Raw genomic sequence first — 20,035 nt, 5'->3', positions numbered from 1 at the left:
ATAAAAACATCTAAACCCAAGCTACTACTGTTTAATAAAATTCATAAAGTAAGGATATTTGTTGTGCTTTTGAGAACTGCAATCAAGGTTATATTTTAAGCATCTTTTCTTCCCATGAAAGAGAGAGTAAATTTTGGTTGCAGCATATTGATGTGGCAAATTATGGTTGAAGAAATGGATCTGAAAGATAACCAAGAAACAATATGACAAGAGTCTTTTTTAAAGAGCCAAATATTCAGTCCCCTATATAGAGTATGCCTATGTAGAATTCACTTATGTTGTGACTGATGGAAAAAAATGAGGCAATAAATATTTTGAAGGAGGCACACCATATCCATCAGAGGTTTATGAGTGAGGTTGGCACAATGCTTTGCTTTGTGGGAGCATCACAACAGTTGAAAGAGGAAATGTGTTAGGGCTAAGAAAGGAAGAAAGACCAGAATAACAGAATTGGAAGGGACTTTGGTGTCCAACCGCCTGCTCAAGCAAGTCCAACCCCCTGCTCAAGCAAGAAACCCAACGCCTGAGTGGCGTAGGAGGCTAATGCCTCCTACTAAGGCAGCATTTAACATCCACCTGCCTGCAATTACTGCGAGTTCAATTCTCACCAGGCTCAAGGTCGACTCAGCCTTCCATTCTTTCTAAGGTGGGTAAAATGAGGACCCGGTTTGTGGGGGCAATAAGGTGACTTTGTATAAAATATACAAAAGTATGAAGGCTATTGCTTAACGCATTGTAAGCCACCCTGAGTCTCCGGAGAAGGGCAGCATATAAATATAATAAATAAATAAATAAATAAATAAATAAATAAATAAATAAATAAATAAATAAATAAATAATTTCAGGCAAATGATTGACCAATCTCTTCTTAAAAACCTCCAATGATGGAGCACCCACAACTTCTGAAGGCAAGTCGTTCCGCTGATTAATTGTTCTAACTGTCAGGAAATTTCTCCTTAGTTCTAGGTTGATTCTCTCCTTGGTTAGTTTCCATCCATTGCTTCTTGCCTGCCTTCAGGTGCTTTGGAGAATAGGTTGACCTTCTGTTCTTTGTGGCAACCTCTGAGATATTGGAACACTGCTATCATGCCACCCTTAGTCCTTCTTTTCATTAAATTTAGACATACCCAGTTCCTGCAACCGTTCTTCATATGTTTTAGCCTCCAGTACCCTAATCATCTTTATTGCTCTTCTCTGCATGCATTCAAGAGTGTCAACATCTTTTTTATATTGTGGCGACCAAAACTAGATGCAATATTCCAAGTGTGCTCTTACCAAAGCATTATCAAGTGGTACTAACACTTCACATGATCTTGTTTCTAATCCTTTTAATGTAGTTGATTACAGATCATTCTGGAGAAAGTCTGTCTATATAACTGTTAAGAGTCAATACTGATTTGATGGCAAATAATCAATCAATCAATCAATCAATCAATCAATCTGTTTAAAACATATCCCATATTCATCACATTGAATTTACTTTTTAAATACATAGCAATTTAGTTCCCTAACCTGGAATTAACATTATTAAATGGTAAAATTCTTAATTCCTACTCAGGGAGCTAAAAAGCAAGATGGGAACTAAAGCTAAACCTGTCTTTCACTAAAATATAAAATAAAAATAAATTAGAGATTGTTAAAGTTTAGAGATATTATATGAAACAGTATATTCAAGATTTTAAACACTTAATTTCATGCATTTTAAAAAATTGGCCATTAATATAAAAGCATGACAAATCTGAATTCTGAATGAATATGCGTGAAACTGATGCTCGCCAGAAATAGTGCTTCATTTCTAGCACAGTTAGAAATGAAATTTACAGCAGACCTTCCAATTCTTGAAATATAATTAGCTGCATTTCCTTTTAAGGACTCCATTTCTATAACTATTTATAGAATATGCTATTCACAGCTATGGAATATTTGGCTATCCTCCTATTTTTCCACAGGGAGTCCAACAAGGGGAGAAAAGCCAAGTTAAGAGAGGGTGCTTTTTAAAAAATATTTTTCATTACTTCCCAGAGATGTAAATAACAGTCCTAGGTGGGTGACTTAGATTTGCTTCAATAAAAAGATTCATGCTGTGGAAACAACATGATTCTCATTGTCAAAGCTCTTGCAACTTCTCCCCAGTACTGTCTGAAACACTTGGAGGTTGACGGCTTAGTGCACAATAAATATTACAATACACACACACAGCCAAACAACCTGGAAGATGTTTGGTGTACTCCAAGGGGTTTCCAAGTTGGGTAACCACCCTGAAAAGCAAAGCAAACCTATGAAGATTGGCACAACCCTAAAAAAAGTTGATGGTTTGAGAATATATTGTTGAACCTTGGTAGCAAAGCAGAACAAACCATAGTAGGCCTTAGCATGTTGAATTATAGATTCAAGATTGGAAGAAGATAGATGCAAGTGTTAGTTTCCAGACTAATGAAGGTCCTAGAGACTATGATGTAAACAACCAATTGCAAATGTTTATGAAGATGTCTCACTTTTCATCCAAGAAGCTTCTTCAGATCTGAGGAAGTTCTTGGATGAGAAGTGAAATGTCTTCAAGCAAAAACGAAGAAAGTCCAGTTGCCTTTTGAAAAAGCATCTTTGGGACAATCAACTGCAAGCTTCCCCATTATCAGTAAAGAGATTTGCAACCTTGCCAAATCATAGGAAAGCTATTAGAAAGAAAAACCAAAATTCTTTGCCCTAATATCTATGGGGTTATAATGGACCTAAATGGAACACAATTTAATTGTTGAAATACTTCAACAATTGTAACTCCTTGCAATCTCCACAAATCCCGCTAAAGCGAGTTCTGCAAGAATCTTTGGAGGAAAATGAATCATCTCGGGTTTTAATCAGCTGTCAAAATTCTTGACAAATGCAGTCTAAGACTAGAGATTCAGTATGACAGCAAACCAGTATGAATTGATGTATTTTGAGATTCAATATTTTTAAAAGTCCAAGATCTTTTTTGGGGGGGGAGCATAGATTCTTTGGGCAAGATGTAGCAAAATGATCATTGTTGTTTCTGATCACTGGGATTATGCCAGGGCTGTGGTTGGCCAGCCAAAAAACTGTTGACAAGCTAGTCAGAAGCAGCAAGGGAACCAGGCTGATACAATGAGATGCAATGCCAGAGATAACTGACTTTCAATGAAACATGCGGATACAGAGAAAATTGCATTTATTGCCTTGTTGCTACCTCACCCCAATTTAGGGCATTCAGTAGTGCCTGAATACTTTAGCCTGGCACCCATTCTCTCACTGTGGAGAGCCAGCATGGTGTAGCAGTCAAGGTTCTACCAATTAATCCTTGGAAGATTCAGAGAGTGAATTTATATTCACTCTCAGCTAATTCACTGGATGACTCTGGGCCAGTCACTCCCTTTCTCAGCCCAACCAATTTTACAGGGTTATTGTGGGGAAAAGTTGGAAGAGGGAATGCTTTGACCATACTTTAAGAATTGACTTGAGCTTCTAATTCTGTTGGCTGGACCCAGCCCAAAGTGTAACATTCCCTTAGTATAGGAGACAGCAAACTTGGAGTTCATGGTTGGCCACTCTAAAGAAGAGGAAAGTGAAAAAGAAAAGAAACCCACAGATGGGCTACTACGGGTTCGCCTGGATTCAGGAGAAGTCCCTACTTCAGTTTATAAATCTGATTCCCTGATCTTTGGCTAGGTTTGCTACTACTGTTGAGAGACTAAAATATCCAGAAATATCCAGGTTGGGAAAGACTGAAATAAGTATAAAAATTAAATTAAAATTTTATTACAGCCTTTGGACCAGAAAGTACAACAACCAAATACGTAGACTTGCAAATATTAACAAAACATTTAAGAATCTAATAAAATTACAAAATATATATATTATTATTGTGACTGTAATTTTTTTTTTTAAAAAAAAGCAGTGGTGATCTCCAAAATTTGTGCTAAACTTTAACTTTAGTAGGATGGATACAACAAACAAAATCAGGCAATCTGGAAAGTTACATCAGAGTCCTGGGCAGAGAGAAACAATGACAGATAGGTATTGTCCTCTCTACCAGGGTAGTTCTTTAAAATGGGATAAATACATATCTTCCTAGATTCTTTATAGAGAGAGCAACAAAGGAGCAGATCGCTTAGGGATTTCGCAGAGCCATTTCCCCATGGGCATAAGCACTACTGAAAAGGGATATTTTTTTATATCACCTCCCTCAGAACTGCAGAGGATGGTACATCCAACTTGGCCAAGGTGAAAGCTTCAAAAAAAAAATTCAGAATCAAAACTGAAGAGAGATAAGATGATAAGAGATAACCTGACCATTTGAGAAGAATCCATCACTCTAGGATATTAGGCTTAAACTCATTTGAAAATCAGAATCCCGGAGATGTTGTATAAGATGACTCCAGGCATTTTCAAGTCCCAATAGATTTGAATGTCCTAAGGACTGGAGTTTTGCCATTAGTCTTTGTTATCCAGGTTGATTTAAAACATTCTCCCGAAACCAGGAGAGACAGATCCCACAGGAGAAAAATCAATTTCAACCAGAAATGAAAGTGATAAAACCAGGCTCTGATACTCACAGAAACCAAACCTGTCTCTAACCATAAAACAACATTCTTGATGCCAGTTGGAGCTGTGTGCTCTTATAAAATTGGACTAGGTAGTTTCCAGGATATTAAACTTTGTAAAAATGCAAATTGGAACACTATAAAGAAGCCGAGAGATTACTCTAGCAAAGAAAAGCTTGCAAGCTACAGGAATAAAAATGTGCCCACTTTGAATGGAAGAATCTTAAGACAGCTGTGGAGCTACATTGGGCCATACTTGCCTGATAAGAAAAAATGTGTGCTCTAAGATAAGAAAACCTGGAACTGCACCCCAGGATATTTATAAGTATTTACCTGCTCTGTTGAAGTCCCATTAATTTGCCATTTATGTAACCTGCTGTTGTGTCATGCAAACACCAACACTTTGGCTTTTTTCATATAATTTACTGCTAGTTGTCCTTTTAGATAAAAGGAAGCCAATGCTTTCAATGCCCTTCTCATTCCCACCTGGGAGACCAACAAAATTACATTGTGTGTATTGTACTACTACATTACAGTACTACGTTTATTACTTCATATAGCCAGGGTGGAATTTTTCTGCTAATATTGGATAGTGATGCTTAGAAGATAAGAGAGCCTAAATTATGGAACTGAGGTACAAATTAGAATACCCCCTTCTCAGTAATTCTAAATATCTCACCATTTTGTCTAAATCTGTGGTATCTGGATGTATCATTGCTTCCATTGTAGACAACCAAATTGGGACCTTCGTACAGTGATTCTTTTTAATCTTTTCCCAAATTTTCAGTGGGGCATCTCTTAACATGTGTCTTTGAAAGTAAGTATGTGATTTATTTTTCCCATCCCAAAGAAAGCCATGCCAACCAAGCTGGAGGTCATGGCCTTCTATCGTTAGTATTTGTTTATTTTTAAGTTGTATCCAATCTTTAAGCCATGTTAGGGATGCCGCTTGGTAATAAAGTTCCCATTCTGGTAAACTGAAACCTCCTTTTTTCCTACTATCTTGCAGTAATTTGAATTTGATACACAGTTTTTTCCCTGACCATATAAATTTTGATGTCATTTTATTTAATTGTTCAAAGAATTTTTTTCCCTAATTTTATTGGTACTGTTTGAAATAGATAAAGTAACTTGGGTAATATATTCATTTTGATTGTCGAAATTCTGCCAATTAATGATATTGGTAATTTAGTCCAGTTGTCCAAATCTTTTTGTATTTGTAATGTAAGTGTATCGTAATTATCCCTCTTTATCGTAGTACATAGCCGATAGCCAAATTCCTAAATATTTAATTTTCTTTGCTCTAGAAATTCCCAACTTCTCCTCTAGTTCTTCATTCTATCTGTTGGTTAAATTCTTAGTCAATATTTTAGTTTTGTCTTTATTCATTTTAAATCCTGCTACCATGCCAAATTGGTTTATATCTTGTAATAAAGTAGGTCCAGATTCTAAAGGTTCCTCAATAATGAATGCCAAATTGTCTGCAAATGCTTGGACCTTATATTTTATGATTTAATTTTTAGTCCCTTTATTTCCGAATTGTGTCTAATTTGTGACATTAATGTCTCCACAGACACAAAAGGAGAATTAAAATCAGTACAAAACATGAAAAAACAAGGAATAAATCTGGAATGGTGGCCATATTTACAAATCAAAACTAGATTTTAAAAAGTTAAGGAACAATTTGACATAAACGGGGAATAATTGGAACTAGATAAAATATTATTAGGACCGGGGACAAAAATGATTACAAATATATACAATTACCTATTAAGATATAAATTGGAAGAAGAAACAGTCAAAGAAACAATAATAAGTTGGGCTAGGAATTTTGGACACATTATAGAATTGGAAAAATGGGAAAAATTGTGGGGGAAAAAATTATAAATTGACTATGGCAGTAACATATAAAGAAAACAGCTATAAAATGTTTTATAGATGGCATTTATCACTAGTGAGATTGGCAAAAATGTACTCCAACCTATCACCTAAATGTTGGAGATGTGGCCATAAATTAGGAACATACTACCACATGTGGTGGATGTGCCCCAGTGTTAAAAATTTTTGGTATAAAACCAGAAGGTGGTTAGAAGAGATTACACTCCAAAAGATTGATTTCAAACCGGAGTTGTTTCTTCTAGGAATGATTGATAAGAAAATGGAGAAAAGTTTGTACTACATAATATTGCATATACTAAAGGCGGCCAGAATTGCTCTGGCACAAATGTGGAAACAGATCAATACACTACCTGAAGAAATAGTAATTAAAAAGATCCTCAAATGTGCTAAAATGGATAAAATGACAATGGAGATTAAAGAAAGAGATGATTCAGACTACTATAAAGTGTGGAATAGATTCTATACATTGCTAGAAAATAGAAATCAAAACAAGAAATAAGAATGTAAATTGAAATTTGATTAATTGGAATATAAGAGTATTGAATACTGGTAAGGATAAAATATGTTAATAAATAGGGTGTAAGTACATATACAACTATTAATGTAAGTATATATAACAATTTAGTTTATAAGAATGCTCAATATGGTTACATAAGAATAAGAGAATGATTAGGAAGATTGAATTCAAAAGTAAAGATAATTGTCGATGTAGAAAGTTGTAAAATATCATATAATGTTGTTATTTATGTTTTGTATTTTACTGTTAGGTGTATGTGTATGTTCTTTTTTTTTCTTTCTTTTCTTTTTCTTTTTTCATTTTTTTGGTCTTTTTCTGTTATGTTTTTGGTTTTAAAAATGTAAAATATTCAAAAAAAATTATTTAAAAAAAAAGAAAAAAAAAGAATACCTCCTTCTCTTAGCTCTCTTTCGATGGAAACAGATCCCAAAAGATTCCCCCCAAAGGGAACATCTAACTCACAATGAAATGTTAGAAAGCAGAATTTGTAGATGAAAGAGCCATCTTTTATCCACTGAGGTTTCCTGAAGTTTTGCCATAGCATCTCCCATGGGATAAATGTATTTTGGCAAGCATCAGTTCCCCTTTCTTATTGTTTCATAAAAAGTGAATCGAATATGGAGAAGAAAAGGTGGGTCTGCTCAGAACTGTCACTGACATTTAATGTAATATACTCTAAGAGATGGAAAATTAGCGTTCATTTACTCCTGTCTGGGTGCTGCCACAGGCAGACAGTTCAGAAATGACCATGTTAAAATCCTCAAGAGAGAGAGAGAGAGAGTGAGAGAGCGAGAGAGTGAGAGAGATGTGGAAACAAGAACTCATGAAAAATCTGGTTTACCTAATCCACATAATGATTATCATTATTGTAAATGATTATATTTATCAAAATATAATATACCAAGAGCCTTGGTGGCGCAGCAGACTAAGGTGCTGTTAAAGTAGCACCAGCTGCCTGCAATTACTGCAAGTTCAAATCTCACCAGGCTCAAGGTTGACTCAGCCTTCCATCCTTTCGAGATAGGTAAAATGAGGACCCAGATTGTGGGGGCAATAAGCTGACTTTGTATAAAAAAGAACACCACTTAGGGGGGGTCGAAAGCCCTACTAAGCAGGTATATACAAAAGTATGAAAACTATTGCTTAATGCATTGTAAGCCACCCTGAGTCTCCGGAGAAGGGCGGCATATAAATCGAACCAATAAATAAATAAATAAAAGTGACTTGATGTACTTTCAGCATTTTTTTTTTTAGAAAATGAATTGCTGCACAAAGAAGATGGAAACAGCAGATCATCCCAATTGCTTTTCTTCATAAAAGAGCCCTATTCATGCTCGCTTTAAAGAATGGTTCTCCAATTAACATAGCTATAAATCAGAAGTCCAAATTTTGCTGATACTTATTCTGTTACAATACACGTGATTGCCAGTTAGTCTACAATCTCCTGTGAACAAACAGTGTGTGTGTACGCACACACCCACCCACCAGTATCACGGTAAATGAAGAATCTGGATCATCTACAGATACAATGTGAATTACCGTTTTCAAATAGGCTTACTGATATTTAATTTAGATCTAAAGTATAGGTCTAGAATGCTATTGTGCATTGTGATAATTAAAGTTTTCAGATCAGGCTTCAACAAAACTGGTAATAATTTAATTTACTTGAAAATGATCACATATAATTAGGAAGGTTTACAAAAACAAGCTTATCATTTAAAACATAGAAGACATTTTGCAAGGAAAGGTTGGGGGGAAAAATAATCTGGTATGGTACTGATAATTTTGCAGCACTCCTCCCAAGATGCAGAAACAAAGCAGCACTTTCTCCTAAATTGAAGGGGGAAAAGGTTTGCTCAGCAGTCAATTAGCTTTCAATTAACCCTAATAGATCTGATTAGCCAAATTAAATTCTCATTGGCAAGCTGTTGGCTTTGCTGTTCACACAAGTTTACTTCCTTATGTCTTGGATTGGCTTTGAAGGCATCTAGTCATTTTATAGCAAGGCTGATATTGCACAATTTGTGCTTGAGATGTATGGTAGTTCTTCATTTTACCCAATCTATGTCAATTTCAATGGATAGCAGTAACCCGAAAAGGTGATAGCCATATTTCCAATAAACTAAGTATTAAAGCAAAGTGAGCTAACCTTTTTCTCTAAGGGCCATAAAGCTGAATCTCTCAATTTTTATCAGAGGAAGTGTGTATTTTAAGAATAAATGGAAATATCATAGCCTTAGTATTAGTTATTTCTCAATCCACTGAAGTCAGGGACCATCATGCTAGTTACATACACTTAACAGAATAACAGTATTGGAAGGGACCTTGGAGGTCTTGTAGTTCAACCCCCTGCTCAAGCAGAGACTCTATACCATTCTGGAGAAATGGCTATCCAATTTCTTCTTAAAAGTCTCCAGTGATGGAGTATCCGTAACTTCTGGAGGTGAGCCATTCTACTAATTAATTGTTCTCACTGACTGGAAATTTCTTCTTATTTCTAAGCTGGTTCTCTCCTTGATTAGTTTTCATCCATTACTTTGTGACTTGTCTTCACTGACTTTGAGAATAGGTTAATCCCTCTTTTTAATGGTAGTCCCTCAAATATTGCTATCACGTCCCCCCTAGTCCTTCTTTTTATTAGATTAGACATACCCAATTCCTGTAACAGTCTTCATATGTTTTATCCTCCAGCCCTCTAATCATCTTTATTGCTCTTTTCTGCACTCTTTCTAGAGTCTCAACATCTTGTTTATAGTGTGGTAACCAAAACTGGATGCAAATATTCCAGGTGTGATCTCACTGAAATAATAATTCATAGGATTTAAATAAACAGAGTGCAAAATAGTAATATAACTATATTAAACGTACAACCAACAAAATAAAATAAAAAACAAATATACTAATAAATTTAGAAAGCAGAACCGTAACCTGAGGAACATACACATAACAGCGGCTAACAAAATAGCTACAAGTTCTCCTTCTTGGTTTTCTTCTTCTCTTAGACCAGGCCAAGTCCAAAAATGCCAGGGAATTTCTAGAATCCTGTCATTCTGACAAATCAGCCATCAATAGACACATAGACATTAACAACATCTATAGACTATGCAAAAGAGACAATCAACCAGCCCAAAAGAGATCAAAAAGACTCCAGAACCTCTCCACCAGCAATCAGCACCCAGATGAGCAAAGATTAACTCCAAGGTTAACTTTAGACCAACGTCAAGTAAACAACACCCCAGTCAAGAAACTACCAAAGAGCCATCAGCAAGAAAACAAGCAAGCTCAGAGAGCACCAAGGATCCTTTATGTCAATCCTGAGCTACAAGTATTCTCCTTTATTGGTTTCTTCTTCTCTGTATGATATACTATATTTGCAAGATATACTTAGAATTTGTTGCTCACAGCAAGCAAGAGGCACAGAGAAATCTTGTGCCAAACAACAGCTGTCTTGTTTTGCCTACCAAAGGGAATCAAACACCACCCACATTTTTTAGGACATAATCTTGTATTCCAAGTCCCAACCTAAGTTTAAGATGTCTTATTTTGTAGCTTGGATTTAATTACTTTGGAGAAACTAGAGAAAAATCAACAGCTTTCATTTATATTTTCTTCCATTTAGTAAAAAACAAAACAAAACAAAAAAACCAATAGTGCTAAGGAATAGAAATGCTGGACTCAGAAATCCTTCAAAATGTAACACCTCATTCCTTGTTTGACTTTATGTAGATTAAGGATGGATTATATGGTAATGGAAAGATTAAATGAGTTTGTAAATAATCTTGTTATAGATGGCATAGATTTATATGTTAAGAAAAAAAATAAATCTATTTTTCAAAAAGATTTTTAAAATGTTTCTCGACATAAACAGAATTCTATATGTAAAAAGCATTAGGCTTAGGCAGTTGTTGATTTAAAAAAAGTCTGATGTCACATGTCTAGAAATTAATATATTCCTGAAGAGAAAAAAAATCGGAGAATACACCAAACTGGCTTTTGAATATATCTTACAAATATATTATATATATTTCTATTTAAAATTTCCTTAAATCCTATCATTCCTTCTTATCTTGACAAAATGAGTAAAAAGAGTCTCAGTGACCAATAAAGTTGCCCTTCTACCACTCATTTCTTTTTTATTGTTGCCTAGAAAGGCTTCCCCTTTTCACACATTATACTAACTAAGTTCACAAGGTTCTCAATGTCACAATTCAACCTACTAGACATGCAGGATCAACCATAATAATTAACCTCACAAGAGTTCAAGAGACTCCTATCCAAAGAAAGACTTCAGCTACTCTAATGGTATGTGGGAGTGACCTTAGAGCTGCAGTCAGGGTAATAGTCAGATATGAGGAAACGTAGCTTGCAGAATGAATGGCAATGGGGGAGAAATGTACTGGCAAAATTCACACAATAAAGTAGAATGAGTTCACATGGGTGTGCGTCCTCTCTGGACTACCTTGTAAGGCTGACATCAATCTTGTAAGTCTCCTCCGTCACCTTTAAAGCCCAAGAAACTAGGAAGGGTCTCTTCTGAGACATTTACCAATGCCCACATTCCTTCTGCAAGTTAAGCTACCTGTAATCTGACGGCTCCAGTGGTGGGTTTCTACTGGTTTGTCCCAGTTCGGGAGAACCGGTAGCGGCAGCAGTGGGAGGCTCCACACACCCACCTGGACCTCATCACGGATGCTCTGCGCATGCGTAGAAGTGCAGAAGCGCAGAAGAGCCACGCGCAAGCAAAGCAAGCATGTGCACATGCACGTTCACAGTTCCGAAATGGTAGCAAAGGTAAGTGAAACCTACTACTGGACTGCTCCCCTGGTTGCAGCTCTTCCCTCTGCCTCCCAAACTCATTCCCATATCCCATTACAGCTACCGAAATCACCTCTAGCCCCAAACAAGAGGCAAAATGGCTGATGCTCTTATTTAATATCCTGCCTCAAAGAGAGGCTTTCACAGTCTGCAGGAAGACAGACAGCTTCTGATTCATGACATGATCGATGGTATTTCTCTATACGCATGCCCAGTTTTTATTAAAATGTATAATGACTTAGATGGGGGAGATTTCCCCCTGAAGAGGTTTGAGCGTATAATTCACATGCATCATTGACATAGCCAGTCATAAAACATCTTCCACTACTGATTGAAACACGAAGCACTGGGGAAATGTATGCGCTGAAACCAAGTTTAACACAACTATGATCACATTTCAAAAAAGAAAAATAATCAGACTGGAAAGGACAATTTTAAATCCTCCTCCCCCCAAAACTGAAGAGCTGAGGAAAAATATGCAAAGGAAAAAATACATTTAAGGTTCAAATTACAAAAGAACAGCAGTCTGCATATAAATCAATTACTGCTCAAGAATGCTCAAGAGTAAACATTGTAAATGAAAATATGTTTAGACGCTACTAAGGCTTTTAAATCAAACTGCATCCATTTATTCTCCAATTTTTTTTAATATCCTCAACTATAACAGCAAATGAACAAATACACGTGTTCACTTTTGAGTGGTTAAAATTCTAAAGGCAACCAGTTTCATTTGAAAACCTCCCAAGACCTCTGAGAAGGATCAGAGATTTTTGATTAATAGTCCAGTTTAATGAGAGAAAATCCATTTTGTGTTGCTATTGTTCAATTCTTGGGGTTAGGAATTCATGCCCATCATCCAGGAAAGCTGAAAGCCCCAGCTGACTTTCCTGCCCCTGAAATATACTATGTCCTATGGAAATCTGACATTATTACACGAAAGCTTTGTCACATGAAAAGCAAATATTTGAATTCCCTTGACCCAGTGATAAATTCAGATACTTTTATACACATTATATTACAAGGGTGAAAGGCCTTGATGATTACTGGAGAAAATTATAACTTTCAATTATACCTCTCCCAAGCAGACCTTGAACAAGCTACTGCAACAAAGCTCTCATTAAAGTGTTTTAATCTATTCATAGCTTTTTTAACCTTCAATCAGCTTCTTTGATTCTCAGTTAAACATATGTATTATTGGGGTAAAGGTTCTTTAGTAATAATTGAGTCTATGTTTTCAAATGCTGTACATCATTTTGTAGTGCCGTTGTATATTTTAACAGAAGTTGTCATCCGTCAGATTCCAATCCTAGTATAATACAAGTACCATTATTCATTAAGAAGTGGGAAGCTTCAGTGATACTTGGGAAACATTAGTGTTTGCAGAAATACCAATAAATGTGTACATGAAAATTCTCATATGCATGGAAATAGCCTACAGATACTTGCAGTTAGAATACTGATGGGAGAAGAACAGAATATTCTTTCGGATAGCAGAGCTGACCAATTGATGATCTGAACAGGAACATCACTCTAAAGCATAACATTTGTTTTATAATCCATTCAATTACATGTCCCTCAGAATGTGTGAGTTAGGAAATAAGAAGTGACAACTCTGCTACTCAGAGAGGAATTTCTACTTGGGTTCAGAGCTGTATTTTAGCAGAAACTGCTTTCCATCCTACCAACACTGCGAGGCTGGGAATATAATATAATGCAATGGTGTTTCACTAATTTTAGGGAGCACCTAGTACTTCCTAAAATTTGTCTAAAATAGGGAATATAAGCAGGGCAGAATTTCAAATCAATTTCAGAAAATAGTATGCATTGGTTCAAAACAATGCAGTTGGTATGGTGTAGTTAAACTGTTATTAGTGATTAAAGGGTTGAACTAGATTCAAGTTTTGCCTCCACTTGGGAAGGCCACTGGGTGACTTTGGGCCCATTACACTTCCTCAGTTGAACCTATCCTACAAGATTGTTATGGGGAACATTGGAAGAAGAAGTGTAACACATGAACCCTTGGGACTCCTAGAAAGAAGCAAAATATAAATCTAACTTTAAAAAAAGTTATTATCAATTTGGAAATGAGCACCACTAAAATTGATCTGAAACTCTTAGGAGTTCTTGTGAACACGATTTAGAAAATCTTGGCAGGGGAGATTTAACAGCACCACCCAACATTGTAAAGCCAATATACAGCTTGTCTTCATTACTGCTACAGTTATATTATATTAATGTTTGGATGATATTAGAAGACATTATCAATCACTAGGAGGGAACTGACTCTGACCTGGTGAGCAAATGTGCCTTGAAAAAAAAAAATCAGTGCAGAAAGTTATCTCCAGAACGTTCTCTTGTCAAAAAGAAAATGCCAAATGTAGCTTGTAATTTAGAAATACTTACAACTGATAGTAATCCCAAGTTCCACACCCCTTTTCTTAGGTAGTTTCACATGGAAGGTACCACTGCTTGGAATGACAGATTCTGTGGAACAAGGAGACCAATTAAAAGGGCAAGATCAAACCAGAGGGTCATGGGGTTGGTTGCTTTGTCTACCTGTACTAAAATTTCCAATATGTGAAGATAAGTACAAAGTTTAGTGCAAAGTACAAAGTGTAGCACAAAGTTTACTTTGGCATTGGAAAAAGTATTTGATGAAATACTTTTACCTTAAACTGTCTACTGTGGACCCTTCACGTTTCTTAAGAGGTCCCAAAGGGGGCGTGCATAAGCGCACCAGCGTGCCTACCGTCCCTGTCCTAATGTCCCCATTTATATGTACTCATTTTATTTGTTTATGGCTATCTTTTGCTCATTTACAGTATATCCTTTTATTTGTGCCAAAATGTTTTCATGTGTCCATGTCTATAGTCTATACTCTTGTTTCCTTGTACTTGTTGACAAATAAATAATAAATAAAATAAAAATAAATAAAGATCACTGACATGAGTCACTTCTCAGTTTTCAGTGGCTTTCCTATATGCACACCTTCCTATTCATACTAGAATTTGCTGTCATTGGAATCAAAACCTGCAAGACAATTGGGACAGATCATGTTGGATTCCAGAACATTGTTAGATAGAATACTTTTTGGGCAGAATTAATGGGAAGATCATAATGAATGAAGCTTCCTTATGTTTTCTGTAATATTTTCTGATAGTTCAAAAGAAGTTGTGTCTTAATGAATATTTCCTTACTGTATTTAGTCCAGTACAGTCAAGTGATCAATAATATAATACAGATGACATTTATAGGTAGCCCTCAATTTATGACAATTGAGCCCAACATTTCTATTGCTAAGCAACACAGTTGTTAAGTGAGTTTGCCCCATTTTATGACTCTGCTTGCCACAGCTGTTAAAGTTAGTAACATGGCTGTAAAGGGAATCTGGCTTCCCCATTGACTTTGCTTGTCAGAAGGTTGCAAAAGATGATCACATGACCCCAGGACATGGCAACCATCGTAAGTACATGCCAGTTGCTAAGCATCTTAATTCTGACCCTGTGACCACAGGGACGCTGCAATGATTGTACATATGAAAAATGGTCATCAGTCACTTTTTTCAGTGCCATTGTAACTTCAAATGGCTATTAAACAAATTGTAAGACAAGGACTACCTGTACATTTAAAATTATATGTGACATGGTGGGTCCTAAACTGTCTAAATATATTCAGTATTTTTGTAGATCAGCATCTAAGAGACAAATGGTCTAATTTACATCATTTCTGAAAGAAAAAGTTGTCTGCAAGTGATATCTTTTTCCCTTTCTTGGCCTCACCAATTTGAAAAAAGTTTTTAGGGCTTTGCAGTTCAGATTCTATGACTTTATACTATAATTATAATTTTATTCTATAAAATCCCAGTTGTTTTAACAAGACCAAATTAAGTAAGAAGTTATTAGTTTCCTCCCGAGATTTAGCCATTTTTAGTTTTACAACTATAGACACATCAGTGCTTTGACAATTATCTAGTGACAGGAGCAGCCTGAAAGGGGCCAGCAGCTGAGGACATGGAGAATGGAGAAGCTGCGGTAACATTCTGTGCCAGATGTGTTCCCATTTACTGAAAAGAGAACTGGAGCTTTATAGGTGTCTCAGTAACATCAGGTGTCTCCTATACCTAAACACAATCACATTAATTGACTCTGAATAACACTTTTCCATCTTTGTTAGTTACAACATAGTGCAATTGTAAAAGTGCTAATTAAAATCAGGAAGATCCAGATAAAATTGCAGGCTCTCAAGAAACCTCATGTGGTCATCATCTCTTATCTTCATCCAGAAATTTGTAGTAGTGTGTGAAAGGAGTATTTCATATGCATAGGCATAATAAATATTGCCAGTGATAGATGAAAGTACAGATATAGGTAAAGGTAAAGGTAAAGGTTCCCCTCGCACATATGTGCTAGTCATTCCCGACTCTAGGGGGCGTTTCAAAGGCAAAGAGCCAGCGCTGTCCGAAGACGTCTCCATGGTCATGTGGCCGGCATAACTAAATGCCAAAGGCACACAGAACGCTGTTACCTTCCCACCAAATGTGGTTCCTTATTTTTCTACTTGCATTTTTTACATGCTTTCGAACTGCTAGGGTTGGCAGAAGCTGGGACAAGTAACAGGAGCTCACCCCGTTACGTGGCACTAAGGATTCGAACCACCGAACTGCTGACCTTTCGGTCGACAACCTTAGCATCTTAGCCACTGAGCCACCATGCCCCTCAATTTAAATATAGTCAAATAGTCAAACTCAGATATAGTCCTCCATTTAAAAATATTCATTTAGTGACTGTGAAAACTTTCAACAGCATTGAAAAAAGAGACAACCAATCCACATATTGCAGCAATCCCCATTGTCACATGATCATAATTCAGGCACTTGGCAACTGGCATGTATTTATGACAGTTGCAGCATCCTGGGGTTATGTGTATTGGTGACCTTCCCAGCTGGTTTCTGACAAGCAAAGTCAATGGGGGAAGCTGGATCTTCTTAACGACTGTGCGATTCACTTAACTAGTTATTTGCTTAACAATTGCAGCAAAGCAGATTGTAAAATTGGTCATGACCTGTTTAACTACTCCGTTCTTTAGCAATGGAAATTCTTGTCCTAATTGTGGTCATAAGTCAAGGACTACCTGTATACTTTATCTCATTCCTAAGCCCGGTGAACTGATCTGAATCAGAAATTTGGAAAAAGTTACTTACTTCTCCTAAAAACGAGTGAGCTTTTTTAGACAGAATCAGACTATTCACAAACAACTTACTTTTAATCAACATAAATTTTACCAGTCTGAGGTACTTTCCAACCAAACTATCTACCATCTGAAGAATTCTGGCATTTTATCTGCTCAAAACATTGCTTTGACATTATTTGATTGTCTTTCCCTTAAGTAGACCTACTTGACTTCTCTTAATGTACTTCTACATAACTGTTAATACATATTTGGAATTTTATATATGGCATACATTGGTTCTGGCTTCAGAAATCAATATGCAGTTGTCCAATACATCAAGATCATGCATCATGTCTGGTCTCTGGGACACTAAAAATAATCTGGTCATCTACTGTTCTATGCTGCTGCTAATTATATTGAAAACAAAGCAACGTAATTAAAAAGAAAATCAGGATTAAGCAGAAAAAAATATCCATACCTGCCACATCAAATTCAATCTCTAACACAACTTTATTCGTAAGTGCTGCATCCCGCAACAGCTGGTTGGCTTCCTCCATTGTCCCATCTTCAGTTGCAATGCTGTTGATGGAAAGTACTCTGTCTCCAACTTGTAGAAGGCCACACCTTTAATGAAGAGTGATGAAGGAGGTTGGGAGAAGCCAAGAGAAAAGGTCATTTATCAAGACTACATAGCCCCTTTCCCATGACATCAAAGAACAAGACTGATGGGGAATCCAATATGAAAGCATACATATTTAAGACAGTCAAATAAGAGAGGATTCACACATGTGAATGGATGACCTGTAATATCTTCAAAGTCTGATAGGGCTTTCCCTTCCCGATCTCTTCTATGGTAAAGGTAAAGATTTCCCCTGCACATGCATGCTAGTCATTCCTGACTCTATGGGGCAGTGCTCTTCTCTGTTTCAAAGCCGAAGAGCCAGCGCTGTCCAAAGACATCTCCCTGGTCATGTGACCAGCATGACTAAATGCCAAAGGCGCACGGAACGCTGTTACCTTCCCACCAAAGGTGGTCCCTATTTTTCTACTTGCATTTTTTATGTGCTTTCGAACTGCTAGGTTGGCAGAAGCTGGGACAAGTAACGGGAGCTCACCCCATTACGCGACACTAGGGATTCGAATCGCTGAACTGCCAACCTTTCGATCGACAAGCTCACCTTCTTAGCCACTGAGCCACCGTGTCTCTTCTACCGCAGTGAATTAGGTTGGAATCTATCTGAGCTTCTTTCTAATGCTCTTACTTCCTGGGTTCAACGCATGCTTTTGTTTTCATAACTATTTCTACATAGTTTCTCCATGATTTTCTACATATGCAAAGATACATTAAACTAACTTGAGTGTTATATAAAAGCTGTTTTGAAGCACACTTTAATCTTACAGCAATCCAATTAGCCATTCCTGACCCCACTGTCATTCAGACTAATGACACCAAAAGCTACATGATATGTGCAGTATTGCAAGTTGCAGCTTATTCAGGTCACTTCAGTGCTTCAGCAAATCAGCTAACTTTTTTTTCCTTCCTATTTCCTTCCTATTTTCCCCCTTGAAGCCCAATATACCCTTGTGTTCCTTAATAGTTTGAAAAGCTAGTGCTTTTCTATATATAAGACTGAAGAGCTACCTGGATAAGCAGCAAAACGTTTCAAACCAAAAAAGAAAAGAAGTCCATTTGCCATGACTCAACTTCCAAGTCAGTACTGTATTGCCCTAAGATACACTTTTTATACAATGTTGTCTTACATTTATTGTATTGATAATTCTGCATTTGGAGTCTTGGGATAACAGGAACAGAAGAAAAACCAAAAAGAATTACAGGTGGCTTGACTTACAAACACAACTAGAACTGGTATTTTGATCAAAAGTCACTGCAGTTATAAGTCAAGGGATCCACGTGACTTGTTCTGATTTTTTAAAACCATTTTTGAAGCAATCGTTAAGTGAATCATGTGGTCATTAAGCAAATCCATTCTCTTGAATGGGTGCATTTTGCCAGGGACCGACAGTAGTAAATTTGAGCCATTGCTATGTGGCATCAGTGTGATCATGTGACAGGGGGCGCAATGTTTTATGATGATCAAAATCACTCTGGATAGTGAGATGGGCACTTTTTGGAAAGAAAGGAAGGGAGGGAAGGAGGGAGGGAGGGAGGAAGTTTTATGAGCCATAAAGCACCCTTTTCGAGACTGTCATAACTTTGAATGACAGATCATAAGTTGAGGACTAAAAAAGTGAGGAAGAATCAAGCCATAAGAAGAGATTCTGAGTAGAGGAGGCAAAGCCAGTTTTAGAAATAAACTGAACAATAAATAGATGGATGTAGCAGTCCTCAGAATATGGGAACAGAGAGGTGTTGCATAGGAACCACTGCAAAATCCAGGGGCAGGATTTTAAAATGAGGGAAGACTATCCTTGAAAATCATAAAAAAAAAATAATGTGCAACTCTGGCAAACCGCATGGAAATGCCACAATTTATAAATGTCTGGGTAGATCTTAATGCTTTTAAAAGAAAAGAATTTATTTATGTATAAAGATCTTCCTATTTAGCTATTACAATGAAAAGGCTGGAGAAGCATTTGAGAAACACAGGATCAGCTCTCTCTGTTGAGTGTTTCTGATGTACCATTCACAGATTGGGGGGGGATCCATTATTTGAACTGAGCTTCTAGCAACATTGTCTAAACATTTTTGCATTTCTAATCAATAGGGGAAAAAAATCAAGAACCAATATATGATTTAGCTCAAGAATAGAGTACTTTGAAAATTTAAAAGCTTTATATCTTGGTTGTCTGAGTCCAAAACATTTTCTTTCCCTTATTAGTAGATTGAAAAGAGCTAATAGGATATTTAAGGCTCAAATCCTCCAGCTTTATAAAATTTTGTGAAATGAAATTATAGCCAGTTGTTCCTTTAATAAAGACACTGATGCAAGATATCACATATAATTATGATGCTGCATTTACTTTTTTTCTAAATAATAATAATAATAATAATAATAATAATAATAATAATAATAATAATAATAATAGAATATCTTGGAGATTCACATAGATTTTCAGA

General features: G+C 36.4%; 1 protein-coding gene across 1 annotated transcript in view; it reads right to left on the bottom strand.

The window, feature by feature from the left end:
* GRIP2 (glutamate receptor interacting protein 2) overlaps positions 1 to 20,035 on the bottom strand; it is a 276,423-nt gene that overhangs the window by 34,643 nt on the left and 221,745 nt on the right. Inside the window, exons 13-14 of the mRNA XM_070936883.1 lie at positions 17,435 to 17,580; positions 14,191 to 14,271 (exon numbers count right to left, since the gene is read on the bottom strand). Of these exons, the coding sequence (XP_070792984.1) occupies positions 14,191 to 14,271; positions 17,435 to 17,580 (227 nt within the window). The remainder of the gene's footprint in view (positions 1 to 14,190; positions 14,272 to 17,434; positions 17,581 to 20,035) is intronic.

Source organism: Pituophis catenifer, unplaced genomic scaffold (assembly GCF_029215685.1).
Source record: "Pituophis catenifer annectens isolate HBS135680 unplaced genomic scaffold, rPitCat1.0.hap2 SCAF_2, whole genome shotgun sequence".
Lineage (NCBI taxonomy): Eukaryota > Metazoa > Chordata > Lepidosauria > Squamata > Colubridae > Pituophis > Pituophis catenifer.
This window is presented reverse-complemented; position numbering and strand designations above follow the sequence as displayed.